General features: G+C 59.0%; 9 protein-coding genes across 9 annotated transcripts; 3 read left to right on the top strand and 6 right to left on the bottom strand.

Annotated features, from left to right (window-relative positions):
• Positions 1 to 151: 151 nt before the first annotated feature.
• On the bottom strand, positions 152 to 1,338 carry BDZ90DRAFT_239153 (putative mitochondrion protein; the record flags this gene model as incomplete). Its single annotated transcript, XM_025507353.1, has 5 exons — positions 1,068 to 1,338; positions 804 to 990; positions 509 to 734; positions 337 to 420; positions 152 to 272 (listed from the first exon to the last, which is right to left on the bottom strand). Coding segments are annotated over exons 1-5 (873 nt in total), but the record flags the coding sequence as incomplete, so codon positions are not given.
• A 2,946-nt stretch (positions 1,339 to 4,284) lies between these two features.
• On the top strand, positions 4,285 to 5,513 carry BDZ90DRAFT_156209 (hypothetical protein). The gene is made up of 4 exons (XM_025503572.1): positions 4,285 to 4,745; positions 4,826 to 4,935; positions 5,014 to 5,388; positions 5,461 to 5,513. Exons 1-3 carry the CDS (start codon positions 4,474 to 4,476, stop codon positions 5,211 to 5,213), a joined length of 582 nt encoding a protein of 193 aa, XP_025362517.1. The 5' UTR covers positions 4,285 to 4,473; the 3' UTR covers positions 5,214 to 5,388; positions 5,461 to 5,513.
• Positions 5,352 to 10,611, bottom strand: BDZ90DRAFT_231681 (hypothetical protein). The gene has a single exon (XM_025505952.1). It carries the CDS (start codon positions 10,520 to 10,522, stop codon positions 5,444 to 5,446), a length of 5,079 nt encoding a protein of 1,692 aa, XP_025362516.1. The 5' UTR covers positions 10,523 to 10,611; the 3' UTR covers positions 5,352 to 5,443.
• A 215-nt stretch (positions 10,612 to 10,826) lies between these two features.
• BDZ90DRAFT_279056 (cytochrome b5) lies at positions 10,827 to 11,447 on the top strand (the record flags this gene model as incomplete). Its single annotated transcript, XM_025509148.1, has 5 exons — positions 10,827 to 10,831; positions 10,901 to 11,013; positions 11,075 to 11,267; positions 11,343 to 11,349; positions 11,421 to 11,447. 5 exons carry the CDS (start codon positions 10,827 to 10,829, stop codon positions 11,445 to 11,447), a joined length of 345 nt encoding a protein of 114 aa, XP_025362515.1.
• Positions 11,448 to 11,668: 221 nt separating this feature from the next.
• Positions 11,669 to 14,049, bottom strand: BDZ90DRAFT_231679 (hypothetical protein). Its single transcript, XM_025505951.1, has 4 exons — positions 13,839 to 14,049; positions 12,146 to 13,771; positions 11,997 to 12,087; positions 11,669 to 11,930 (listed from the first exon to the last, which is right to left on the bottom strand). The coding sequence occupies exons 1-4, from the start codon at positions 13,962 to 13,964 to the stop codon at positions 11,734 to 11,736; spliced, it is 2,040 nt and encodes a 679-aa protein (XP_025362514.1). The 5' UTR covers positions 13,965 to 14,049; the 3' UTR covers positions 11,669 to 11,733.
• Positions 14,050 to 14,101: 52 nt separating this feature from the next.
• On the bottom strand, positions 14,102 to 16,657 carry BDZ90DRAFT_155942 (hypothetical protein). The gene is made up of 3 exons (XM_025503571.1): positions 16,069 to 16,657; positions 15,663 to 15,981; positions 14,102 to 15,585 (listed from the first exon to the last, which is right to left on the bottom strand). The coding sequence occupies exons 1-3, from the start codon at positions 16,466 to 16,468 to the stop codon at positions 14,298 to 14,300; spliced, it is 2,007 nt and encodes a 668-aa protein (XP_025362513.1). The 5' UTR covers positions 16,469 to 16,657; the 3' UTR covers positions 14,102 to 14,297.
• Positions 16,658 to 17,143: 486 nt separating this feature from the next.
• On the bottom strand, positions 17,144 to 20,797 carry BDZ90DRAFT_231675 (hypothetical protein). Its single transcript, XM_025505950.1, has 2 exons — positions 17,425 to 20,797; positions 17,144 to 17,283 (listed from the first exon to the last, which is right to left on the bottom strand). Exons 1-2 carry the CDS (start codon positions 20,742 to 20,744, stop codon positions 17,187 to 17,189), a joined length of 3,417 nt encoding a protein of 1,138 aa, XP_025362512.1. The 5' UTR covers positions 20,745 to 20,797; the 3' UTR covers positions 17,144 to 17,186.
• A 173-nt stretch (positions 20,798 to 20,970) lies between these two features.
• On the top strand, positions 20,971 to 23,982 carry BDZ90DRAFT_231673 (putative positive effector protein GCN20). Its single transcript, XM_025505949.1, has 6 exons — positions 20,971 to 21,619; positions 21,695 to 22,462; positions 22,524 to 22,911; positions 22,976 to 23,235; positions 23,313 to 23,894; positions 23,965 to 23,982. Exons 1-5 carry the CDS (start codon positions 20,998 to 21,000, stop codon positions 23,567 to 23,569), a joined length of 2,295 nt encoding a protein of 764 aa, XP_025362511.1. The 5' UTR covers positions 20,971 to 20,997; the 3' UTR covers positions 23,570 to 23,894; positions 23,965 to 23,982.
• On the bottom strand, positions 23,965 to 24,790 carry BDZ90DRAFT_205265 (hypothetical protein; the record flags this gene model as incomplete). The annotated part of the gene is made up of 2 exons (XM_025503929.1): positions 23,965 to 24,243; positions 24,323 to 24,790. Coding segments are annotated over 2 exons (747 nt in total), but the record flags the coding sequence as incomplete, so codon positions are not given.
• Positions 24,791 to 25,098: the final 308 nt, after the last annotated feature.

Genomic DNA, 25,098 nt, shown 5'->3' with positions numbered 1-25,098 from the left:
CCTCGGGGACGCGCTTATCGCGCTCTCCCACACTCGCTTGTCTCGGGACGCGGCGAGATAAGGATGAGCAGCTTCAGGCGCAGGAACGATGAGCGATACGAGGACACAGCAAATCAGCGGCGCCCCGCAATGTTTGGATTACCTCTCAGCTCTCCTCGACGACAAAGCGATTGATGAGCGTTCCAACTCCGGAGCTGACCTCGACTCGGACCTCGTCGTTATCCTTGAGCGTGAGGCGCGGGGAGCGAGTCCAGCCCACGCCGAAGGGTGTGCTACGCAGGTGGTTCCTGCATTTCAGCTTGACGTTGATTAATGGCGAGTAAACGAGCTACTCACCCGGTCAAAATGAGGGTACCTGGCTTCAGCGTCGTGCCCTGTGAAAGGAATGAGACGATCTTGGGAATCGAGAAGATGAGGTCGCTGGACGGCGCGCACAGAGAAGAGATGATCAGAGGTAACGTCCCATGAACCACGTCCCATGCACCAGGCTTGCTTCGCTACCACTCACTCGAGCCCCCCCTCCTGAACGACCTGGCCGTTGAGAATCCCCTTGATCTTCATCGAGGCGATGTCCTCGATGTCTTTGACGTTGACCAGCGCTGGGCCGATTGGGCATGCGCCATCGAAGCTCTTGCTGAAGCACCACTGAGATTGGGCAAACTGCGCAACCCTTTGCGAGACGTCATTCGAGGCTGTGAGGCCCAGACAATACTCCATGGCATCCGCTTCGGTTACTACGAAAGCGACGCAAGGCGAAAGCATCAGCAAGCAGATCCTCTTGCCAGTCTTTCGTCGCGGCTCACCATTCTTGGCCTCCTTGCCAATCACGACGGCCACCTCTGACTCGTAGTCGCAGGCGTCATCAGCTGCGAACTGATGCGGGATTGGGACTTTCGCAGGATAAGGGTCATTGAGAGACGTCTCGGGCTTCATGAACAGGACAGGCTGCTTGGGAATCTCCATCTTGACTTCCTCTGCATGACGGAGGTACTGATGGCGAAGGGCACGCATATTAGCCTCTCGTCGTGCCGTCTTGGCATTCTATTCGCCCTCGCTGGCACTCTCACATTGATGCCAATGCAGCGAATGGTGCCCACTTCACTCTGCGCCAAGGGGCTCAGCAATCGACTGACGTTTCTGATCTCCCCTGTCCGCTCGCCTGGCGACAAGACTGACGAGCCAGAGAAGATGGCGGCTGCGATCGACCCTGGGTCAGCCAGCGACGCTAATCCCACGTCGAGAGCAGCGTCGACTGGCTCGCCAATGAGCGGGCCAGAGGGGCCACTCGATGGTATGAAGCGGATGAGGCGCTTCCACGACATGGCGTTATCCAAGAGGGAGAAGGAAGAAGGCGAGAAGGAATTGCAGCCTGCTCCTTGCTTCTCGCCGAAGATTTTCGGCGTCCGTGCGTGGCGGAACGGGCTGGAGTGGGGGTGGAGGCGCGGCCGTCGACGACACACACAAAATCTTGCGAGGAGCAATCAATTGGCCTCCATACCAGGACCACGCAATCACCACCTTGCACTGACCCATCAGCCACTAAGGGAGAACCATCCGAGCATGGTGGCTGCTGCTCTCCAGCCAAAGCCTCAGCGCCGCGCGTCGTCGTCGTCGCGGCCAGCCTCTGGCACGCCGACACGAGCAATCACGTCTCGCACAACTGAGCACAGCTAAAGTCGAACCCATTGGGAGCAAGTGAGAGGCGTCTTGAGAGCTCATCTTCAGCTAGAGACGCCTACACCTGGAGTACGAACGACTGGGTGCCTCCTTCCAAGCTTCGACGATTGCGCCTGAGCTCCGCACGGTACTTGATCGCCAGGACGATCTCCGTAAACCGATTCGACAGCAAGCAAGAGCTCGAGAGCAAGTACAACGCAAGAAGACTGCGCCACATTCTGCAAGCGCTCATGCCGTTCGACAGCTCCCAGCACCTTATGCTGAAGCTCTCGTCAGCAACCCTGCCGCTTACTTTGTCGGCAGAGGGGCGGTGAAGGGCAAGTCCTGAGGGAGACACGACCGGGCGCAACTTCGGAGCAGAAGCTGCAATCTGCGCACCGTCGAGCTCACTCTTGACGTCAACAAGGCTGCCCTCACACGACCGCGTGATCTGGTATAACGCATCTCATGACGCGATCAAGGCGAGAGGCGAGCATGGAGAAAGAAACATCCAGTTATTTGATACGCTGCGCGCCTCGATCGCAGCGCAGCGCTGTCTATTCCGGGTGCTGATAGATTGTTACTCCAAGCTTCTCTGGCACAACATGTCGATGTTGGAGGCTCACGACGAATGGACTGTCTGATGATGCATCGCAGGCCTGACTTCTTGCAAACGCTGCCTGAGCGATAAGAGACTCAAGACGTGTCCAAAATTTGAGAACATTTGCATGCGAAGGAGGAATTTGTATCGACGAAGGTGCTCAGTGTGCATCGCAGTGCGTCGCTGCTCGCGCTTGCTATGCGCGATTGAGCTGAGCGTAGCGCGAGGCGAATACATCAGATACCCTTGATCATAACCTCCTTCAGCAAATCGACACTCGTCTTGATCCAGTATCTCGAGCGCTCACCGCAGACTGCGCCGTCGACATTGCGATACACGACAGCTCCTAGGATTCAAACAAAAAGCTGCAATTTAAGGTAGGGCCGAACGCGATGTCGAGCGAGGCGCTTGCATAGGCAGCTCTCTGGCTCGGTGCAAGAGCTTAGCTCGCAGCCTTTTTCTTCACCGGCGCAATGGTGCAGTGACGAGCCCTTGTCACGCAAGCTCTTCGTCAACTGTACTCAGAGCTTGCAGATGCTGCGCTGTGCTCCTTGCTCATTGCGTCGCAATACAGACGGCGGTGTGGGCGGCATGTTGCGTCGTGCTCTGTTGCGCAGCGTGATGCCGTAGGCTATTGCTGTGCCGCCTTCTGTCAAGCTTACTGCCGTGCACGTGCGAGAGAGTCATTTCAACGGTAAAGTGACTCGCGAAGCTGTCCTTCTACATGCCATGCTCTTGTGTAACGTGTACAAGCCAGCATGACTGTCCTCGCTCACTTCGCGGAGTGGTCTACTTTCGGTGGAGCTATGCAGCGCTGCCTCGTTTTGCCGGCAAGCGGGCGTCAGTCAATGGCCAACGCTGCCATGTCTACGAGATTGCTGCATTGTCCTCGGGAACGCAGCGTCACGACTGAGACCGAGGCAAGATCATGTGAAACAAGACAGGCTGGCAATAGATCGTAGCGTGTAGGGCTATGCTCCAGCTATGTATCGTCAAGAGACTCTGAGCGGACAGGCTGCGCGGTCTCGTGAGTGGCCCCGCTGTCTGCTGTGAGCTGTCGATTTGCTGTCAGTGGCTTAGCTTGCGACGGTGCGCCAAGATCAGCGCGGTGCTGTCGCTGTCATGCCTGTATCGCGGGTCCGCATCTCAACATGCCACTCGAAAAGTTAGTCGTTGGACGCGCAATGGTCGAGTCTCAACTCCTTCTCTTTCCCACTATCCTCAAGAGTCGGTCCCGCCTGCACGCTCTTATGTGGCTGCGCGTCTCTCTGTCCGCTCCTTCCGCGCGGGTCAGCTGAGCGCAAGCTCCATCAGCCTATTCCTGTTCCGAAGGTCAGTCGGGTGTGCCGCCATCGCAGCCATTTCGCAAAGAAGCCCCCTTCAGGAGTCACGCTCTCGAGGAGCGCGCTCTTGAGCAGATCCGGGTCGATTGTCAATCAGTCTTCTGCCGTTGTTGACGTCAATCGAGTGAGCGCCCGCCTCTACGTCCTCTTGGTATTCCGTGTACGACTAAACCACCGCATCGCTTGGAGCTATCCCAAGATAGATGTGGCTCTAGCTTCTTGCGCACCTCCCTCGCACGCCCCCTGTCATGGGTGCCAAGCCTGCTTTATCGCTTCGGCTGAAGCCTGCCCCCTTGGCTCTGAGCATTCCAGGGCAACCCCCACACCTCAACGTGCCCACGCTGCTGAATCTCTTCGACGATATTGCCGCTGCCATCGGTATTGGTAGTCGCCCCTCGTCCGTTTATCATCAAAGGAACGAGGAACGGTATCACCACACGTCGGTGGGGGCGGAACCAGGTCGCCGGCCGCGATTCGGCGCCGTCGTGCTCTAACGATGACGAGCATCTACCGTCGAGTAGAGAGAGAGAGGGCCCCGACTGACCCACTCGCCGCTGCCGCCGCCGCTGCGCGCATCAGTGGCTGGCGCGAGTGCCGCGCCGCCGAGCAGAAAAGGCGAATTCTTCTGCAGCCAGGTTCGAGTGTGCCGGGCGCACAAGGCCACCTCTGTCACAGTGCCTATCTAGAGAGGGGCTGCCAAGGGGAGGCCAAGAGCAGCCGCGCCCACTTGTTCCCCCCGGCTCGAAGCGGACGTCTTGCGCGAGGGGCCACACTAAACAATGCGGCGACGACCAACAGGAGCGACTCAGTGCGACAATCTATCTTCCTTTTCAATCCATCCCTTCCCATCCCTCCAATTCTCACCTCGCCGCCATGAAGTTCTCCCTCGCTCCTCTTGCCTTTGCCGTCATCGCCGCCACATCGGCTCTTGCCCAGGAGTCGTCGTCGGCCTCTTCGTCTTCGATGTCGTCGGCTGCCCCCAGCAGCTCGTCTTCGTCGGCACCCGCCTCGACGCCCGCCCCTTCGTCGTCGCAAGGCGGTGAGGACGGTGGCTCGTCGCAGCAGACCGTCTGCCAGGCTCTCCCCGGCTACGACGAGGGCAGGCCCTTGATCCCCAACTACGGTTGCGACGGCAACACGACCTCGTGAGTGCGAGCGGCGAGCGGCGAGCGGCAAGCGGCAAGCGGCAAGCCAAACTGACCTCTTTGCTCCTTCGCTCGTTCAGGACCCCTACCTACGACTCGACGAAGCTCCAGTCGTACCTCATTGGCGGCCACACCCGTGGCCCCGAGGGCGAGCACATCTCTGACGTCGCTACTGAGCTCGCCAAGTCGGGTGAGCATCCCGGCGCAGCGCCACAGCTCTCTTGTCCCTATTACTCACACAACCCTTCCATTCACTCCCCACGCACAGTCACCAACCTCTACCCTTCGTTGACCATCTCATTCAGCGACCTCGCTCACCAGTACGTCACCGCCATCGAGGCCTCCATCTCCGGTGTCGCTGCTGGCACCGTCAAGGTCGACGGCGCCATCACCCAGCACGCCAACAAGATCTGGACCGTCGCTGCTGCTGCCGTCGCCGTCGTCGCCGGTGGTGCCTTCGCCCTCTAAGCAGGTGCGACTCAACCCTAGATAGACATCCAGTCCAGAGTCTTGCGCACGCGCGGCCCCTTCGCCTTCACTCCTTCATGGCCGACAAACTCTTTAGTGCCTCGTCGTAGCTTCTCTTGCGCGCACCCCATTCATTCATGGAAAATACACACATTTGGAATTGCAGACGACAAAGGTGGGCCATGTGGGGTGGTCTGAAAAGTGGTTTTGAATTCGCACCGCGCCGCCGCTCACACCTTGAAGCCAGTGGTGAACCACGACCAGTCACGCTCTACAAAGCGCAACATGTAGTCGTCCACTGTGCCCTCCTCATCTTCCTCCTCCTCTGCTGCTCCCTCGACCTGCACTTGTGTCTCGTTGCTTGCCCCGATCTGCACACGCGCCTCATTGCCTGCCTCCTCGCCCGCATCGTCTGCCGCCTCTACGCGTGATTCCTCCCTAAAGTCGGTCACTGCATCGTCCAACGCCACCATCTCCTCGCGAGCAGCCTCGGCCGCCACCTGGTCTTCCTCATCCTCGACCTCTGCGATGGCTCGGGCAGCCGCATCGTCGTCGCCCTGCGCACCATCGTCGCCACCCACAGCCACGCCCGCTAGCGTCTTGCCTCCGTCATCGAGCATGTCGCGCCAGTCGCCACGCTTCAGCCGCTCCGTCGTAAAGTCACCGCCGCCAACGACGACGCTGTCGAGGAGACGCTTCTGGTCAGCCTTCTTGAGCATATTCTCCTCAATGGTAGCCTCGGAGACGAAGCGGTAGATGTGGACATCGCGCGTCTGGCCAATGCGGTGAGCTCGATCCATGCACTGAGCCTCAATTGCTGAATTCCAGTCCAAATCGTAGAAGAGCACCGTGTCTGCGCCCGTGAGGTTGATGCCGAGCCCACCGCTGCGAGTGCTGAGGATGAAGGCGTCGATACGCGTGTCGCGATTGAACTTTTCGGTGAGGGCTTGACGACGATCGACTCTAGTGGCTCCGTCCAGACGCAGATAGCGATAGCCGTGCAGGTTGAGGAATGCCTCGAGGATGTCGAGGACACGCGTCATCTGTGTGAAGATGAGGATGCGGTGACCGCCGTCTTTGAGGCGGCTCATCAGACGCTCCAGCTCTTGTAGCTTACCGCAGTCGTATTGCAGCAGCGAGGCGTCGGGGAAAGCAATTTGCAGCTTGGTTGCAGAGCGATGCAGTGGCGAGTCCAAGTTGACGTCCCTGGAGAGCTCGACACCGGGCGCCGCAATCTCCTCCAAGCCCTTGGCCATCGCTCGCGGGGGCACAAAGGCAAAGCGGTCAACGAAGGGCGCCATGGCCTCTGAACGAGCTTGTAGCGAGCTGACCAGACGAAGTGCATGCGAGCAGCGCGAGAGATACGCGCGACGATATCCGGGTGCACCCTCGATAAGATCGAAGGGCTGGAGCGTAGATGCCATGCTTCCGAAAATTTTTAGCAAGCCACGCCCATACGTCGGGTGCTGAGCGCACCGCAATCGATTGACCCGTACCTTGGCCTTCCAGTCGCGGACCTCGTCGGCATGTCGACGTTGATTCAGCGTGCGCCGGTAGCCTTCGATTGTCCACATGTCCAGGGGCGGCTTGGATGGTAGCGGCGCCCGCGCGTATGGCAGCTTATCGGAAGCGTCGAGTCGTCGCGTGAGTCGGGTGGCGACCGGCGTGAGGTGCTGCTCTCGCGAGGTGACGTCGAACGACACTGGCCCATCAACCACGTCTGGAGGAGCAACAGCAAAGTGCTGCCTAACAAGTCGCTCTCGGTCCGAGTATTCGGCCGCGACGGGTTCCATGGCGAAAGCGGTAGCAATCGGACGAACCTCGAAAAGATCGGGATGATTGCAGACCTTGCGCAGTTGCATCAAACAGTTGATGATGGACATGTAGCTGCCGCTCGCGAGCGACTCCTTCGTCTTGGCTCGACTCATAAAGTCATTGTAGAGGAAGCGTTGGCGCTTCGAGAGACGGCATCGCAGCACATGCTCGTACTTGCGAGGGAGCTCCTGCTCAACTTCACTCTTGAGGCGACGTAGCAGAAACGGACGCAAGATGGTATGCAGCTTGGCCACCATTTTCTTGGTCTCCTCGTCCATTGAGCTGCCAGCTTCAACGGCTCGGTCGAGCGGGTTGGAAAACCACTCCTGGAAGTCCTTCATGTTGGCGAATGCCCCGGCGCCCGCGACGTCGCTGAGGCCGTTGGGCATGAGGAAATACATCAGCGACCAGAGATCCATGAGGTTGTTTTGCAGGGGCGTTCCGGTCAGGAGTAGGCGACGTTGAGAGTTGAAGCCGAGGAGCGTCTGCCAGCGTTGAGAGCGAAAGTTCTTGATGTGGTGAGCTTCGTCCAGAATCATGTAGACCCATGGCTTGCGACGAAAGATGTGCTGGTCGGCGAGAACGAGCTGATAGCTGGTAATGCAGACGTTGAAGCTGTGCTCGGTGTTCCACCCGATGCGTTTCTCTTTGCGCTCGCGTTGTGACCCGTAGTACGAAAGGATTTTGAAGCCCGGCAAGAACTTCTTGAACTCCACTTCCCAATTTAGCATGACACTGGTGGGCGCAATGACGAGGTGAGGCCCCCACACGCCGCGGTCGCAGGCCAGATGGGCGAGGAGTGAGATCGTCTGAATCGTCTTACCCAATCCCATCTCGTCAGCGAGGATACCGTTGGCGCTGTTGGCGTACAAGCTGGCAAGCCACTCGAAGCCAGTCTGCTGGTAAGGGCGCAGATTGCCGCGCAAAAGAAAGGGCTGATGTAGGGCAGGAGCATTGGCACCCACCTTGGCCAGCGAGATTGACGCTGCGTCAGAGGTGTTTTGAGAGACGGTGGTGCCGTTGACATCCTCGCGCGCGGTCGATGACTCCGACTCGCGCTCGCTCGAAGAGCTGGACTCCCCATCCTCCTCCATCTGATCCTCGTCCTCGCTCTCTTCGCTCTCCGCCTCTGACGTCTCGCCATTCGCCGCACCGTATCCGTAGCGCCTCATCAGTTCCTCAATCGGTACGTCGGCGTCTGCCAGCAAGCCATCATCTTCGCTCTCATCCTCTTCGTCTTCATCGCGCATCTCCTGCTCCAGCTGAGCATCTTCGCGGCGACGTCCAATGTTTTCCCCCTCGTCGTCGTCGTCCTCTTCTTCCTCCCCCGCTGACACGGAGGCGTTTGACCCAGCAGCGCTAGGTGACGGGGGGATGTCGACGTGACCATTGACTTCGCCATTCGCCTTACTGAACGGACGAGAGTGATCGTCGGCGATGCCGTTGATTGCTTGCTCGTTCGAATTGCTGGCGTCGCCGTCCTGGCCGCCGGTCAACTCGACGATACCGTTGCCGTCGCCGTTGATGCCATTGGGCTGATGCTTTCCAAAACGAGTGCCCAGCGGTGATGGGACTGGTTCGGCCTCAGGAGACTCAGGGATAGCAGGAGGTCGACCAGTTGAGGTCGGAGGGGAGCTCCTCTCTCGACTCGATCGAGATACTGAATCGCCGCTGGCGTCCTCGATGAGCCTGCGTAGACTACGATGCCGGTGATCTTCCTCGCCATCGCTGGCTTCGTGACCGTTGACGTCAACGAGAGATGCCATGTGGTTCGTGTCGCCTTGCGAGCTTGCTGCCGTGCTACGGGTCTCGGGTTCGCCGTTTTGACTCCTGTCGTCATCGCTCGCTGCACTCCCATCGTCCTCGACGCTGTAGACGTCTGACTCGGTGCTAGCTTCGCTCTCATCGTCGCCCGCCTCGCTCCCTGCATCGCTCAAGATACGTCCCTGTCTCAGGTCCTCCTCCCTCTGACCCAGGTACTGTGTACTCCTCTCGAGGATCATGCTGAGCTGCTCGCGGCCGGCCCTTTCCCTGTCGAGCTTTTCCTGTTTTGCTTTCTGTGCGCGCACGACGCTCACTGCCAGCTTCCATTGCTTGTTGACTTCGCGTACTGTCCAGCGCGCCAATGTTCTGAGGTGACGCTCTTGAGCCTTGCGCTCTCGTTCGCCTTCTCCCTGGCGAGACTGCCAGTATGTCTGAATCGCTCTCGCTGCTTTGCGGGCGACGGCTCTGCGCTGCTTGGCTTCGCTGCGGACGGCATGGGCGCGCTGAGCGATGTGGTCGACGTGCGAGATCGACGGAAGTTGCGGCTCCTTCAGCGGACGCAGCACGGTAGTCGAGGCTGGCTGATCGAGCAAGCGTCCCTCTGCTCGAGCCGCATCGATTCGCGTGTATAGATCTGCCTCGCGCTGCTCCCATCGCTCTGTCTCTTCCGGATCCCAGTCCTCGCGCTCGTCATTGCCCAGCATTCGAAAGCTTCCCCAGAATGCGTCGACCGAGCCGAAATCGTAGGGCTCGGGCACTTGCTTGTAGCTCGTGGCTGCCAATAACGGAGGTATCGGTGGGGGGACGTGCTGGCGCTGTCTGCGTTGCCAAAGCTCGAGAAGAAAAGCCTCGTCGTACTCCTCCTCTCCGTCCTCTCCCTGCTTTCTCGCCTTCGTCGTCTTCTTCTTCTTCGCTGGCTGCTCAGCTTTGACGGGCGAGGAGCGACGAGGCTGCTTCTTGGAAGGCGTGGCCGCATCTTCATCTGCCTTGCCCTTGCCCTTGACATCGCTTGGGCGAGCCTTTCGCAGCGACAGGTCGTCCATTCTGCTGCTCACGATACGCCTCGTAGCTCGTCGTGCTAGCTTTGATTCGAGGTCGAGGCCGTGCTCAGCACGAAAATGCTCAAAGACGTGGCTTCTGTCCTCCTTTGCTATTGCTGGGTCGTAACCTACGTAGGTGACGAATTTGCTCAAATGAAAGAGCTCTCGAACCATTTCATCATGGTCGCAATGGATATCGTCGAGCTCCTGTTGCAGTCGATCGAGCGTGTCGCCCCTTGTAGGGTGAAATCGTGGAGGCTTCGAAGTCGATGGCCCTGCTACAGGTTGCGACGAGGAGATGGTGCGCTTTCGACGCGGCGTGGAAGATGATGGTGGACTACTTCTGATTACGAGCCCATCGTAGTCATCTCTTAGCTTGGAGGAAGGACGACGTTGACGCTTCGAGGTGATGGGCGCTGCCGATGTGGTGGCCGTCGTGCGGGCCGCAATGGCCTCTCGGGATGGCTGAGAAGGGCCGACGGCAGGACTTGCTCTGGCTGAACCCGTCAGCGAGGCCGTCCTTCGAGCTGGTCTGCCCTGGTGTGAAGAGTCAATTGCGAAGTCGAATGCCGCTCCTGGATTGTCGAATTTGAGGCCGTCGAGCTCGAGCCTCCTCTTCTTGACAGGAGCAGGCGACGAAGAAGAGGAAGAAGGCGATGCAAATCTCCCTTCATCGTGCGGATCCGCCATCTCGACGACGCAGCAGTAGCGGCGGCGGCAACGATTCTAGTCAGGATAGCGATGATGACGGTCAAGAGGCAGGGAGAATTGGAAAAGTGGCGAGGAGCGTATTCTATTCGGACTTCGCGTCGTCGCCGAATCGACTCATTGATGAGGCGCCCGCCCGCGCTTCCGCTCAATGGCCGCCCTGCGATGTCGCTCGTCGCTCCATCGCAAAGCGGAGGTCAGACCAGATGCAGGCCAACCGGCCCTGAGTCGCGCTCGCTGCCTCCTACTCCACCGCAACACCACTTCGTACCTTGGAGCCAAGATGATGGAGTGCGTTACCGGCGCGACAGATATGGCTACCAGAGAAAATCCGCTGATAATCAATCTTCCACCGTACAGACCCACGACTGCCCCGACTCACCCGCCCAGGCTTGACAACAAAATCTCACGCGCTGAGCTCAGCAAGTACGATGGGTCCAACCCAGACCTCCCCGTCTACGTCGCCATCAAGGGTGGGTGCTACCCCCACAGCTCGAGCTTGAAAGGCAGCGCTGACTTCACACTCACCGCCAGGCAATGTATTCGACGTCTCGCCCAAGCGCGAGATGTACTCGCCGGGCAAGGGCTACCACATCTTTGCCGGCAAGGACGGGTCGAGGGGACTCGGGATGAGTAGCCTCAAGCCCGAGGACGCCGTTGCAGACTACTCGACGCTCGATGACAAGCAGCTCAAGGTGCTCGATGATTGGGTCGCGTACTATACCAAGTCAGTGCACCCGCCGTCATGGCCAGAAACGCAGCCAGGCGATGCTGACCAGCCTTTCCCCATTTTCCTTCGCAGGCGCTACGTTGGTAATCAGCTTGAAGAGCCTGGCGAGATTCTGCGAGCTGACCAGACACCTCTGCCTTCGTCGCACAGAACATCGAGGGTGTCGTCTCGGAATAGAGGGCATGATGGAGCCGTACAGAATCGTTGTAGGGGTGGGCAGATGGCACGCACGATGCACAGGCAATGAGATCAGTTACCTTGAGCTAATCGTTGTGAAGCGGCAGGCGAAGCTGACTGTGCGGTCCTCAGAAGCGAAGACGAGGAGCGAGACAGACTGACCACATCAATGCTGCCCCTGCGCTTTCGGATGGAGCTCGGGACTATCACAGTCCCACGATTGCAGCGTGGCATTTCTTGTATTGCAGGCTAACCGTGTCGCCCTCTATGATACAATTGCGGAATCTCAATGGCCTGGCTCAGCGAGCAATAGGCCAAAGCCCATCATGATGAAGAGGCACCCAAGGGCACTGGTGAGTGAAAAGTGGGCCGCCAGTAAGCCATCGAGGACCGCTACGGCCACAGTAGAGAGTAGGCACGAGATGCTTGCGACGACCGGGCCCCAAAGGCCCAGCAAGATCATGAAACAGCCGTTGAAGATGACTGATCAGAAGACAGGAATCGAGTAATCAGCAATGCTGTCACAGTGCGATGACTGCGCACACTCACTGCCTGACACGACGACGAAGAGTATCGCGAACACGGTGAGCCAGTTGTGTGGCCACTCGAAGCGTTCCCAGCCGGTGATGTGAGCGACAACCTGTTTGTGTGCAGCGGCGTGAGCTTGGCCTCATCTCCAGCCACAGAGCTCTACTCACCAGTCCGATCCAGAGCGTCGCGAATGTCACGGCTCCTATGCCCGCCGTCATGATATTGGCGTGAAGGCCGAACGGAAGCGGCGGGGGTATCCAGGTGCCCATCATCGCTACATTGTTGAGCTCTGCCTTTAAGACCTCTTCCTCTTCCTCGTCCTCGGCGAATCGCGCTGATCGTGGTCGCGCTAGTCGAGTGGAACCTGCCCGCATCTCGTCTGCATCCCCGTCGTCAAGCACGCTTTCCGCTTCGTCCTTGTCGTCCTTGGTCTCTCCCAGCCGGTCCGAGATCATTTTCGCGTCAGGCTGACGATCAGCGTCCATCGTGGCGGTAGGCGTGCCATTGCCGTTGGATCCATACCCGGATGCAGCGACGTCGCCGCCTTCCCAGATCGCTGAACGCTCGTCGTGGACATGGTCCGGGATTGCCAAGGACTGTGAAGGCCGGTCCACGGTCGGCTCATTCTCCATCTCGTCCTCATCGTCTCCTATCTTATGCAGCAATCCCTCATCCTCGCCGTCCTGCCTCATCCCTACCTCGCTCTCGTGTCGTGTGACAGCGGTGCCATCGTACCGTCTCTTCTGCTCATCCTCGTCGGGTAGCGTACCGAGCAACTTAAACGCCATCTCATAGGCGGCCATGGTCACCGCAGCAAAAAGCGCGAGCAGGTCGCCCAGTAACGGGTTGGAGGCATCCTCCGCAGGTGCTGGCGTCAGCGTCGTGGAGTCTGGCGGGATCGCCTCCCCACCACCTCGCGCTTGCAGCAAAGCACTCGTCCCCCAGTCTACCACCGCACGCACAGCCGCCTCAGTTACGGTCGGCAAGGCCGAGCCAAGTGTTGTCGTCGTGCTCGTCGGCGCAGGTGAAGACGTCGTCGTCGAATGACCCGGCTTGCCGTACACGGGATCAAGTTCCTTGGGTTTCTTGCGATGCTCTGCCCCTCCGTATGCGACAATGACCACCCCTCCGCACGCCATGATGACCGACAGGACTTTGTAGCGGCTCCACTTCTCCCCCAAGAACCAAACGCTGAATACGAGTGCCCACACCGAAAATGTGTTGTACAGCGCAGTAATGTCCGCCATGCTCGTCATCGGCACGGCTGTGTACCAGCTCAGGGCCGGAATTGTGATAGCCGCCACGAGAACAAGGAGCAGCAGCACGAACTTGGGAGCGTCGAAGCCAAAGCGGTGCTCTGACCACGTCGAGTAGACGGGTTGCGGACGAGCAAGACGCATCGAGTCCCGCCATGAAGTAGGGCGAGCACGGACAGACGAGCGACTCTCGATGTCGCCATTCTCCCGTCGTCGCTCGCTCATCGACATCCTGCCGCTGTAAGTGGATAGCCGCCTCCTGATCTCCTCCTGCACCTCACCCTCCTTGACGCTGCGTGTCGGAGTCTTGAGCTGCCAATGCAAGTTTTGAGCGATCAGGTGGAGATGGTGAGACAGTGGCATGCCAGACGTCCATGTCAGGAAGAGGAGATGAGCGGGAAGAAGGGTAGCAAAGCCAGAGTGGCCAAGATACAAGCTGAGGAGAGGCTTGCGATAGCCTAAACCCTGCTGGACGTACTGGGCCGCCTCCGTCTGGAGAGTGTACGAGACGAGGGAGATACCAAATGCGGCGAGGGCCTGTTGGCGAGGAGAATGCGTGAGTACAGCTGGAAGGGCATGATCGCGTGCGCCCTCTCACACCCACCTTGTTTCCCCCTGGTAGCCTGGCTAATCGACCCTTTGCGCTCGTCGTCTCGCCGCTGTTCTCACCGCCGCCGCCCGCTCTACTGCTCGAGGCCATCGATCGAGCCTGTTCATCTCGCGATGCCATCGTGGTGGTGTGTGTGGGAGGAGGAAGATTCAAAGCCAAATCGCCAGCATATAGGGAACTGCGCCGAGTGTTGGTCGCAATGTCGTGGGAGGCCACGAGTTGTGATTGGAAGGAAAGCAAGTGGCCGGAGCGCGGCGGGCGCACCGCATCGACCTGCAGGCCCGGCGGACGAGCAGCAGCGGCTGCGACCCCGCACTTCAGGCACGCCCGCCAACCTGGGCTTCATTCAGCAACAGCACAAGATTTCGTACAACGCTCGTACAACGCTCGAATAACTTAAAAGTACATACAGACATTGCGTCCCACGATCTTCTCCTTAACCCACGCCTATGCTCAAATCTCCAAGCGCATGCCCTGCTTCGCGATGATGAACCGCACCCCTAGCCCATTCTCAACATCGAGCTCCTCGAGCTCCTGCAAGATCCTCTGCTGCATTGTTCGCGGGTCCAACACCCTCCCACCGCCACTCGACCCAGTCGCAGAAGAGTCCGTCGACTTGCTCGCATCCTCTGCGACCGATGGGAAGAGCGCCTGCTTGACGTGAATGATGACTACGTTCAGCCCAGCCAGCGTCCCTCGCAGCTCAGCAGAGTCTGGCGCTGATAGAGGACTCGGCGGCACCATCGACGGCGTCATGCTACCTGCGTTGCCATTTCTCGAGCCTCCTCCAGCGCCGCCGCTCGCCACCTTGTTCCTCCGGGCAAGGACAGCACGCTCGCTCTTGACGCATCTCGCCAGCACTCGCAGCTCGTCGTAGAGATGATTGACGGAGAGATGGCCCCAAAGGAACTCCGTGGGATGCGCGGCCGGGAATGAGCATTCGAGGAACATCGTCGTCAGCTTGCCCACAGCAAAGCGAGAGGCCGTATGTTGCCAGATGCGCTTGTTTCTCGGCGCCCGAGATACGCAGTCTGGCTCTACGTCCCCAAAGAAGAGGACGTCGTTGCCCGTGCGCTTATTGGTGAGGAAGAAGGCCGTGCTGTCCAGCGCGCCGCTGTGATTGTCGATGCTGACTCGGCGAGGAGCGCCTGCCCGACGTCCCCGTGGCACAGCGTCCTCTGGGCCGCTTTCCTCTTTGCCCGCAGCTCGCTCTGAGCCAGAGGCCGTCTTAGGTCTGAGGCTGGACTTGAGGCGCGTTGCTGCTGGCGGCGGCGGCGGCGGCGCACTGTCCTGAGAGACTGGTGTCATTGGCTTGACGGGCGGTCGCTGGCTCTCTGGCACTGCGAATGAGCCCGCAGTCGACGCTGGGGACTCCGAATCTGGCGCTACGCTTGAGTGATAACTGCTGTCAGAAGGGCTTGGCGAGGTAGCGCCACTGGCGTCCCCTCGGCCGGCCGGCACGGCAGAGGTTGGCTGCACGTTTGGTGCGAACGGACTGGTGAAGACGGGCTTCTCCAAAGAGGCAAAAGATCCGTCCGCCTGGCGAGGCGGTAAGGTTAGGCTATTGAGCGGGAGTGAAAAGCGTTTGTTAAAGTAGCTACCGCGGGGTGCGAGCGTCGACGATGGTGTCGGTGTAGGCGGGGCCGGCAGATTTGTGGAGCTCGAGCTCAGACCATGAGAGAGAGCGAATGGCAGGACCGATATGGAGTCATCAAGTGTAAGCACAGTCTGTGACTCGACGCTGTGCGCGGAAACGGGAGGATAAAGAATGTCAGCCACTCCAGGTGCATTCGCACCATGCCTTCCTCGAATGCTCACGGCTTGAGGTGATAGACGATGAACGGATCCTCTTCACGAAAGCTGGCCAGCTTAGGCCAGAGCTTGCCATCGAAGATGCCCAAGAGGTTGTCCAGCGTCGACTTGAGCCCGTAGACGGCCCTCTTTCCTGGTAGACTGGCAGATCCGAGCACCATACCGAGGATATGGTCGAGGTGGGCGTGAGAGATCAAGAAGGCTTTGGCATAGGAGCCGATCTCGCCTGCTCTCAGTGAAGCGTCGCTGTGTGAGAAGTCAAAGTCGTAAAAGGCTTTGCGCAGCTCTTCCGAGCATACACGAGACAGCGCGCCTAGCCATGAGCCTGGACGGGAGCCGGAAGCCGGGACCAAGGGAGCTCGGTCAGCGCTGGATCTCAATCAAGAAAAGGCCATTGCCGGCGAGCACTCACCTCCTTCGAGCACGTACATGCCCTCGCGCCAGTGACGGTCGGCAGCCTTGACGATGTAACACGAGCAATCGCTTTCCAGCGGCCCTCCGCCGACACCCAGGCAGACAAAGGAGAAACTAGGCTCCTGCTCTGGCGGATGACAGGTGATGAACAGCTCATCGTCCTCCGGCCGCTCGTCGCTCCACGAGCGCTCAGACTCGGCACGTGCAGACGGTTCCCTACGACGAGGCGGTCGTGGCGGCGGCGATGCAGTGGCTGCTTGAGAAGAGCTGCCAGCCTCAGGCAGAGGAGACGAGGATTCCGGCTCCCCAGACGCCGCGAGCGTGGATGAGCCCTTGCTCTGGCCGCTACGCAGTCGCGACTGCACCGTTTGACGCTTTGGCGAAGAAAAGAGGTTCATCGCGAGAAAAGAAAGCCAGGTGAGATGGGCTGGGAATCTCAATGGTCCGTGAGCTTGATCCCGGCTACAAGCTCTCCCTCGATCCCGCGCAGGCCGTGCCAAGCTTGGCGCTGCTTAGACCGTTGAAGTCGTAATCTGTCGTTGGTAGCCTGGCGTTGCCTTGAGCGCGGTACCTGGGCGTTGAGGTACGGCAAAGATGTGGCGCCGAGGGGGTAATAGCAATCAGGGCGTGCCGACGCGGCGGCGGCGTCGTTGCCGATGAGGATGCGAAGCGATGAGGGGGGGAAGTCGAGCAGGGACAATGAGGAGAAGAGGCGAAGGCTTTCCGTCGAACGAAAGATATGAGTCGCGCTCGTTCAAGCTCTCATCGCTGCTGCACTAGTGAAGATGGTGGGTGATGATGGGTGAGTACGAGAGATGAGATGGGACGAGAAAGGTCGTTGGTGTTAATGGCCCGGGGGCCCGCCCTCCTTCTCCGCCCTTTGCCTTTAGGCTCGGACGTCGCTCGATTCGCGAGTCGAGGCGAGTCGAAAGTAATTGAGGTGGCGTCGCCATGTGGCAGCAGGAGCGGTGCGGGCGGCTAGACTAGCGAGACAGCGGCAAAGACGGGACTCTCGGTCGGCAAGCAGACCACGACCAGCGAGCTCTCTAGTTCATGGTATCAAATTAGCATCGTCGAGATTGTGCCTTGGAGGCTGAGCAGAGGAGGGGCGCTAGTCTACCGCTGGAGAGCAACCTTGGTAAAGATGCCACGACTGAACATGCTCGCAATCGTCTCGAATGGGTCATCGGCCTCATCGAGCTCTTGCAGAAAGCTGTGCGTGCAGAAGGGGTGATGAGAGAGATCCAGCGGGCGGGCGAGCGGGCGTGAGAAGTTGGCGTCAGTGAAGAGGTCTCGCGCGGGAGTCGTGTTCCGATAGCTCTCGTTAGGGCCCTCCGCCCTGTTTCGTACTCACAGATCATGCCTCGAGGCTAGCTCCGCATTGTTGGTCCGAATCTCCCTGATGACGCCGAAGCTGCGTGCGCATGAAGGGCACTCATTCTCCTTTTCACCTAGACACCTCGCGTGATACGAGTGCTTGCACATGAAGTGAACGGCTGGCAGGTCAATCTGCCCACCACACGCATGACATCGGTTGGACTGGAAGACTCGCGGCTCTCCACTCGCCGCTGACAGGTCGGCTATCTCCTTCGTCTTGGCTCGAGCTTCGCCGCGGTACGAAGCAATCAATCTCTCGTCGGCCTCCATCTCGCTAGTCTCCTCTGCGACGGTGCGCTGCAGGAATGACTTGACGAGACCGATGTCTGCGTGAGGACCGCTCTTGCTCAAGAGGTCCACGAGCTCCAATGTGCTCATGATTCGCCTGTCCTCGATGTGTAGGAGCAATGACTCGACATCGCCGCGATGTCGCGACAGCAAGACCGGGTGAGAGACGAGGAAAGAGAGGACGAGCGAGTGCAAAGAGGAGGCCGAGGAGGATGAATCGTCGTCGATGTGACCGTATCGCTTGAGAGCGGCGAGTACTTCTTCTGCCGACTCCGGCGTATCACCTCGCGCTAGCTCCTCGTGAGCACGGTCCATCCACAGGCGAACTACATCCTCGAACATACCCATGCGCTCATAGAGGATGACGACGCCCTGTATGAAACTGGCTTGCTCGCACAGGACAAGAGTGTGGGCAACGTCGTACGGCAGCGTCTTGTGCTGTCGCAGCAGGCGGACCGCCCTGCTATGGTCCTCTTGGTCGCTCGATTGGAGATAGATCTCGAAAAGAGTGTTCCAAATCGACTTTTGCTCTCGGACGTCGTCGTCGTCGTCGTCGTCGTCGTCGTCTTCATTGTTGTCGTCACCAGCCTCCTGCTCATAGGCGCTGCCTGTGGACTCTTCCAAGTCCTCCGGCGCCTCGTCAGCGATTGACTGCGCCCACCGCGCCAGAGCGACAGTCTCCAGGAATCGCCTGAATGACGGCGTGAAGCGCAGGAAGTAAGGGAAGAAGGTGCGGGGTGATGGAATGTCGTATGCAGGGCCCGCGTTCTCTTCCTCAGCTGGCAATTCCTCGTCGACGCCGGGAATGACAAACGGCTTGCCTGACGCGGACTTGACTGATCCGCCCCCTCCTTTCAAGTAGCCCAGAACGCCTGCGCCGTCGTTCTTGGCCGCCGTCTCGCCCCTTGCTGCTGCGCGCGCTGCCTGCTCGATGGCTGCTGTCGAGTTAGAGACTCGCGGTCGGTAGGCCCCGGAGCAAAGCTCGACGAGGAGGTCCGTGGTCGCCTCTTCTGCCTCATCGCCTCCAGCAAGAAGCAACCCTGCGTACAGTCGCAGCTGCGCATCGACATCGGCGGCGTCCCGGGAACGCAGCCAATCGAGTGCCTCTAGCGGCGAGTTGGTGTCCTCGATCTTGATGCGCAGATACTCGGCGCCAAGGTCAAACTTCTTGGCCAGGTATGAGGCTTGCGCAAAGTAGTTGGCTGACCGGCACACTTTAATTGCCGTGGCGAGGTCGAAGGGCAGGCGATCTTGATGCGCCTCGTCATCGACGTCGCTCACTATTGAGCCATAGTCGTCCTCGTCGTCGCCGTCGTCTGCGCCATTGCTGATTACGTGTGAACGGCGGATGAAACGATCCAGAGCCTCGGTGTCACGCATCTTGGTGAAACAGTTGAGCAGGAGTGTCGTATGGTCTGGATTTGCTAGCCCTCTGCGATGTAGCTCTTGTAGGTAGAGAGTGAGAAGCGGGATCCTTTGCGCGTCGAGAAAGCGACGAATGATGTAGCTCTCCCCCAGACTCTTCCTGACGCTGCCCGGCACTCTTCTCGAGCCTGATGCTGCGGTCGCGGGGACCGACTTGAGATAGCCCATCTTCATGCTCCCTTCGTAGTCTCCCTTCTCGTAGAGATGATCGCCATGCTTGATCCAGATCTCGGCAAGAAGGGCATTGAGTTGTGTTGTAGCGTCGGGGCTGTCAGTGTGAGCGCTCGCGAAGTGTGAGCGAGCGACTTGAGCAGCGAGAACAAAGAGGCTGCGACTGTAGAGTAGGTCGAGCTTCTCGCGCAATGGTCGCTCCTCGAGGCGATGCAGATTGTCAGCGTCGGTGAGGACATAGACGTCCTCGCGGCCGTCAAAGGTAGTCGGGTCTGAGAAGACGGCTTGGATAGCGCCTAGCACTGAGCCTTGATATGACAAGAACTTGCCCTGCAGATCGAAGATGGCGACCTCTGTCGTGTCTGGCGCACTGGTCCGAGCAGCTGTCGTCTTTGCCGCGACCGGCGGTGAGAGGATGACTAGCTGCAACGACGCTGGGAGAAGGAAGACTTTTGCTTTCTGGCCCTCGTGTGCGTAGCATGCTTCGCGACCATTCGAGCCGATGACATAGATTGCCTCTGGGCGAGCGATGAGAAGCTTCGACTCTGGCGTCTCGTCTCCCCGAGCTGGGACCAAAGCAGAACAGTCCAGAGGAGCTCCGACGTGATCCAGAGTGATGGCAGGGCTGCCAGCTCCTTTGCCGAGAACAGTATATCTCGTGACCTTGGACAGATTGGCGATGAAGAGGTGCAGCGTAGCCGGCGAGTCGATGGAGGAAAAGGCCAGAGCTGTGACTGGCTCGACTGGTTCCTTTTCAGACGACGAAGCAGGCTGCATGACTACCTTGAACTTGGGCATCGCTGCGGTTGGGGCGTTGGACGGCGCTGCGTCCAGCACAGCCGAGAGATTACGTAGCAGTAGCACAGCACCATTGGAGAGAGAGCAAGCCAGGTAGGTCAAGCCAGGCGTCGAGGCGAGTGCAGCTACGGGGAACGAAGTGCGGCCATGCTGGATACGAGTTTCAGCGAGTAGGCGTGGGCGCCATTGTTTGCTGCGAGGATCTGATACGTCCCAAATGCGCATCAACGGCAGATTGGCATTTGCGCTAGTCCCAGCTGCTCCATCATCTTCACTGAGGAGGATGAAGCGGGAAGAGGCGGTGTCGAAGTGGGCGTGAGTGAGTGAGCCATGAGCGCCAGAGAGCGAGGCGAACGACGACGTGAGCGGGGCGAAGGTCGTCGAATCTACAACAGTGATATCTCCGGACTTGAGTATGACGAGGTAGGGGGCCGTGACAGAGTCCTTGGTTCTCGAATCATCTTGTATGCCCCTCGGCCAGTTTGTGAGCTTCTTGATGGCGAGGATGCGCTGCGAGGCTAATGAAGATGACGGAGCTGAGACGGGCAATGACTGGAAGAAGGGCAGTGACCTCCATGCTGCAGGTGGTTGATCAGCGACGTTGTTGACGGGCATTTCATTGCCGTCAGCCGCTGTCATCGTTGAGCAAAGAGGGGGGAAAGGAAGAGGAGGATCGAGTGAATCGCAGCTGCCTCTGGATGTCGTCCTCGTGCGTCTGTGCGTCGTCGCCGCCGCCCTCGAGCCCGTCGACTCCAGTCCGAAGGCAAGTCGAGACGAAACAGCGGCGGGGGGCGATTTCGAGGGCGGAATGCCAATGCGAAAGTTGCTTTCCTCTCCTCGTCACCACCACATCGTAGTCGCCCTCATCATGGCGGCAGAGATCCTCACAAAGGCACTGCCAAACATCGATCCACCTATCCTATCCTATCTCTCCGACTATATCGACGACCCTACTGCCCACCTCGAGAGCAATCAAGTCATCCTCGACACCGTCTCTTCGCTTCTCACCTCCTTCCTGCGCGCCTCGTATGATACGCCCGATGAGGCACAGGCAAAGGTAGACGAAATCTCCCGCGAGCTAGAGAAGCTGCTACCGGAAGATGCTGGCAATGCAGATGGTGGCGACTTTGCCGCAGACGGACCAATGCGCCTCGAGAATGTCATCGAGATGAGAAAGATTGGCGCACTCAACACGCGAGGTCACAATGTCCTCACTGGTGGCAACATCGACGTCGCAACGGGGTCAGTAGCAAGGGCTACGACCATCGATGTCAAGAAACTAGAGAAGCAGGAGGCAAAGACGAGGGCAAAGCTGCAGAAGAGGGCACAGAGGGACCTCTACGAGTCGTCGGCACTCGTCGACCAGGTAAAGAGGCAAAAGGAGTTGGACAACTACGAAGAGATGTTCACGTCAGTCAACACCCTCGAGACTGTCGGGTCAAAGGGCAAGAACAAAGACATTAATCTGCCTGGAATCGATCTCAACTTCGGTGAGTACGCCTAAAGAGGTGAGATGACATCCTCGAATGGGAGCTGACCACACCACCTTCTCACCCCTCGCCCAGGCTCGCATCGCATTCTCACCAACGCCACCCTTACACTCGCCGCCGGACGTCGCTACGGTCTCATCGGTAGAAACGGTGTGGGCAAGTCGACGCTTCTCAAGCACCTGGCGCTGCGAGATATCCCCGTCCCCAAGCACATCTCGATGCTCTACGTCGAGCAGGAGATGGTGGGAGACGATACGCCTGCTCTACACGCCGTCCTCAAGGCCGACGTCTGGCGAGAGCGCCTGATGCGAGAGGAGGAGGAGCTCAACACAAAGCTCGAAGGCGTCGAAAAGAAGCTCGCAGAGGCCACCTCGGCGACACAGACTGCCGAGGGGGGCCAGACTTCAGAGCTGTCAAAGGGATCCGTCGGCGACATCCATACTCGTCAACTCGAGATTCAAAAGGATGAGCTGGGAGCTCGATTGATGGAGATTCAATCTAAGCTCGTCGAGATGGAGGCCGACACGGGTCCCTCGCGTGCAGCATCTCTCCTCGATGGTCTGGGTTTCCCTTCGGAGGACCAGATGAGGCCTACGGGATCCTTCTCTGGTGGTTGGAGAATGAGATTGGCACTTGCGCGTGCCCTCTTCTGCAAGCCTGACCTCTTGCTCCTCGATGAGCCGTCGAACAACTTGGACCTCAATGCCATTGCCTGGCTCGAAGATTACCTCGTCACGCAGTGGACTGGTACGCTTTTGGTCGTCAGTCACGACCGACAGCTCCTCAACGAGATTGCCACCGACATCATTCATCAACACTCCGAGCGCCTTGACTACTACAAGGGTGAGCACGTGCGGGCGAGTAGGAGGACAACAAGCATGCTGACCCTCTGCGCCCTCCGTAGGCAACTTTGCTCAATTCTACGAGACTCGCCTCGAGCGTCGCAAGAACCAGCAGCGAGAGTACGAAGCCTACGTCATGAAGCGCGACCATCTCCAAGCCTTCATCGACAGATGGCGCGTCAATGCCAACCGCGCCGCTCAGGCACAGTCGAAGATCAAGGAGCTTGAGCGTCTTCAAGTCGTCGAGCCGCCGGAGAAGGAAGATCAAGTGACCTTCAAGCTGCCCGAGGTGGAGCGCCTCAATCCTCCTTTGCTGCTCCTCGACGGCGTCGACTTTGGCTACACGCCTGAGAAGATCTTGCTTCGCGATGTCAACATCGGTGTCACGATGGACTCGCGTATCGCAGTGGTGGGCCCGAACGGTGCAGGCAAATCGACGATGTTGAAGCTGTGAGCAGCGCGCCTACATCCCACGATTGCCCCCAATTGACCCGCATTCCCTCCCCGCTCACAGCCTCTTTGGCGACCTCAAACCCCTCAAGGGCGACCAGAAGCGCAACGGCAAGCTTCGCATCGGCTACTTCACGCAGCACTCGATGGACATGCTCGACCTCAATGCGTCGTCCGTCGGCTTCCTCGCCGCCAAGTATCCAGGCAAGCAGGAGCAGGAATATCGCTCATTCCTCGGCGCCTTTGGTATCACGGGTACCACGGGTCTGCAGAAGATCGCCACGCTCTCCGGAGGTCAAAAGTGCAGGCTGGCCTTGGCGATGCGTGAGTGCCAGTGCGCTGTGACAGAAGAGCTGACTTGGCGTGGCTGACCATGCTCCTCGTCTCGTCTCGTCCTACAGTATCTCTCGCTCGTCCTCACGTTCTTCTCCTCGACGAGCCGACCAACCATTTGGACGTAGAGGGTCTAGATGCGCTCGCCAACGCCATCTCAACGTGGTCGGGCGGAGTTATCAGTATTAGTCACGACGCGCATTTTGTCAACAAGGTCGCGTCCGAGCTGTGGGTAGTCGCGGATTCTAGAGTGGAAAAGTTCCATGGGAACGTGGCGTCGTACAAGGCGATCATCAAGGGCATGTCAAAGCAAATGAGGCCATAGAGGCCGCGGCGGTCGAATGTCATGAGAATGCCTTCGTGCGTGATCAACTCTGACGCGATCGTGAGCTTGCTTTGTCCTTCTGCGCCACTTGTCTGCGCCACTTGTAATAGTACATCTGTGTTCCCCCTCACCGAGTGGCTGCGCGCCCATTGCTGTTGGTGCCACGAGCGTCATCGTCATCATCCGACCAATCCCATCGCTCCAGCTCCTCGTTGCGAGCCGCTGATTTGCGGGTCTGCGGCGAGTGGTCGCCTCTATGCATATCATCGTGGCCGCTGACGAGTCCTTCTTCCTCTTCCTCCTCGTCAATGAAAGAGTCCAGGACCCTGTGTGAGTGCGAAGGTGCGAAGCAGAGGTCAGCTCACAATTGCGATGCACGCTTGCCCGCACACCCACTTCTTGGTCTCATGGTAGATGTACCAGCTCGTCGCAGCCCCAAGCGCAGAAGCTCCCACGACGTAGAAGAGTCGGAACCAGCCGCTCGTGTGGGTGGCTGCCTCACCCCCATCTCGACCTGCTTGAATCGCTTCGAACGTCTGCGCTCCAATGAAGACGTGTAGAAAGAGTTTGGGAGTGGTTGCGAGTGTGGCCAGGACGAAGAAGGGCATAGGGATGACCTCTGGCCGTAGACTGGCGAAGAAGAGGTTCGAGTAGACGAAAGGGAAGGGGCAAAGCTGCGGGGTGCGGGGCGTTGGAGATGGAGTGTGAGCGAGACTGTTGGGCAAAGCAAAGTCATTGGCGCACACCACTCACCCTGATGAGGAGAATCATCTTCCAGCCTTTACGCTCGACTGCCTTCTCCATCGCCTTCCACTCTTTGCCCTGGCGCACTTTGCGTACCCAGCTCCAGTCGGCGCCATGCGTGTCGAGGGCTATGCGACATACGAGGAAGGCAGTGACTGAGCCTAGGAGGCATCCTGATGCTGCAATGAACCATGCATAGCCTAGCGAGTTGCCCGGCGCAGCGAGTGGGGAGCCAAAGGACAGGCCGCACAGAGTGATGACGGTGCCGTAGCCGATCGTGGGCGGGAAGGATAGAAGAATGAGGAGAAGAATGAGGATGAGAGGTCCGAGGGACGACTGAGCAAAGAAGGTCGAGAATTGAGCCAGCCACTCGAGCAAGCCATGAGGACCAAGACGGATGATGACGAGGGTGAATGCAGCATACACGAGGGCAATGAGTCCGACGACTACCTTGGCTCGCGGGCTCAAGGCTCGATAGGCCTCCAACGTCTTGTATGCGTACTGAATGAGGAAAGATGGAAGCTCTGATACCGAGGGTAGCTGGAGAGCCGACCCTCTTGAGCGAGGGCGAGACATCTGAGCGAAGAGCTGTCGAGCTTTGAATAGCTTGACTTGTATTCTATCTCCTTTGCCTTTGCATGGCGAGGGGGCAAATGATGGCGTCCAACGTCAAGAATCGTCGCCGTCCGCGGACCGCGTCGAGGGCAGCGAGCACTCGCTCGGTCAATGCAAAAAGTCTGGGCCCGTGCGTGCGTGCGTGCGCTGTGCTGTGCTGCTCTGCGCTG

This window comes from Jaminaea rosea (assembly GCF_003144245.1).
Source record: "Jaminaea rosea strain MCA 5214 unplaced genomic scaffold BDZ90scaffold_5, whole genome shotgun sequence".
NCBI classification, from domain to species: domain Eukaryota; kingdom Fungi; phylum Basidiomycota; class Exobasidiomycetes; order Microstromatales; genus Jaminaea; species Jaminaea rosea.
The sequence above is the reverse complement of the archived record's forward strand: the minus strand, read 5'-3'. Positions and strand labels throughout refer to the sequence as shown.

What these genes read in the sequence shown, in the direction of transcription:
- BDZ90DRAFT_156209 (XM_025503572.1), top strand. Translation starts at nt 4,474, where the DNA reads ATGAAGTTCTCCCTCGCTCCTCTTGCCTTTGCCGTCATCGCCGCCACA. An exon ending in TGCGACGGCAACACGACCTC is followed by an intron (nt 4,746 to 4,825) that starts GTGAGTGCGAGC and finishes TCGCTCGTTCAG; the next exon opens with GACCCCTACCTACGACTCGA. An exon ending in TACTGAGCTCGCCAAGTCGG is followed by an intron (nt 4,936 to 5,013) that starts GTGAGCATCCCG and finishes CCCCACGCACAG; the next exon opens with TCACCAACCTCTACCCTTCG.
- BDZ90DRAFT_231681 (XM_025505952.1), bottom strand. Translation starts at nt 10,522, where the DNA reads ATGGCGGATCCGCACGATGAAGGGAGATTTGCATCGCCTTCTTCCTCT.
- BDZ90DRAFT_231679 (XM_025505951.1), bottom strand. Translation starts at nt 13,964, where the DNA reads ATGGCATCGCGAGATGAACAGGCTCGATCGATGGCCTCGAGCAGTAGA. An exon ending in CGACGCTCTGGATCGGACTG is followed by an intron (nt 12,088 to 12,145) that starts GTGAGTAGAGCT and finishes GCACACAAACAG; the next exon opens with GTTGTCGCTCACATCACCGG. An exon ending in CTTCGTCGTCGTGTCAGGCA is followed by an intron (nt 11,931 to 11,996) that starts GTGAGTGTGCGC and finishes TCTTCTGATCAG; the next exon opens with TCATCTTCAACGGCTGTTTC.
- BDZ90DRAFT_155942 (XM_025503571.1), bottom strand. Translation starts at nt 16,468, where the DNA reads ATGAACCTCTTTTCTTCGCCAAAGCGTCAAACGGTGCAGTCGCGACTG. An exon ending in CATGTACGTGCTCGAAGGAG is followed by an intron (nt 15,982 to 16,068) that starts GTGAGTGCTCGC and finishes GCTCCCGTCCAG; the next exon opens with GCTCATGGCTAGGCGCGCTG. An exon ending in ATCGTCTATCACCTCAAGCC is followed by an intron (nt 15,586 to 15,662) that starts GTGAGCATTCGA and finishes TTCCGCGCACAG; the next exon opens with CGTCGAGTCACAGACTGTGC.
- BDZ90DRAFT_231675 (XM_025505950.1), bottom strand. Translation starts at nt 20,744, where the DNA reads ATGCCCGTCAACAACGTCGCTGATCAACCACCTGCAGCATGGAGGTCA. An exon ending in CTAGCCTCGAGGCATGATCT is followed by an intron (nt 17,284 to 17,424) that starts GTGAGTACGAAA and finishes CTGCACGCACAG; the next exon opens with CTTTCTGCAAGAGCTCGATG.
- BDZ90DRAFT_231673 (XM_025505949.1), top strand. Translation starts at nt 20,998, where the DNA reads ATGGCGGCAGAGATCCTCACAAAGGCACTGCCAAACATCGATCCACCT. An exon ending in AAATCGACGATGTTGAAGCT is followed by an intron (nt 22,912 to 22,975) that starts GTGAGCAGCGCG and finishes CCCCGCTCACAG; the next exon opens with CCTCTTTGGCGACCTCAAAC. An exon ending in CAGGCTGGCCTTGGCGATGC is followed by an intron (nt 23,236 to 23,312) that starts GTGAGTGCCAGT and finishes CTCGTCCTACAG; the next exon opens with TATCTCTCGCTCGTCCTCAC.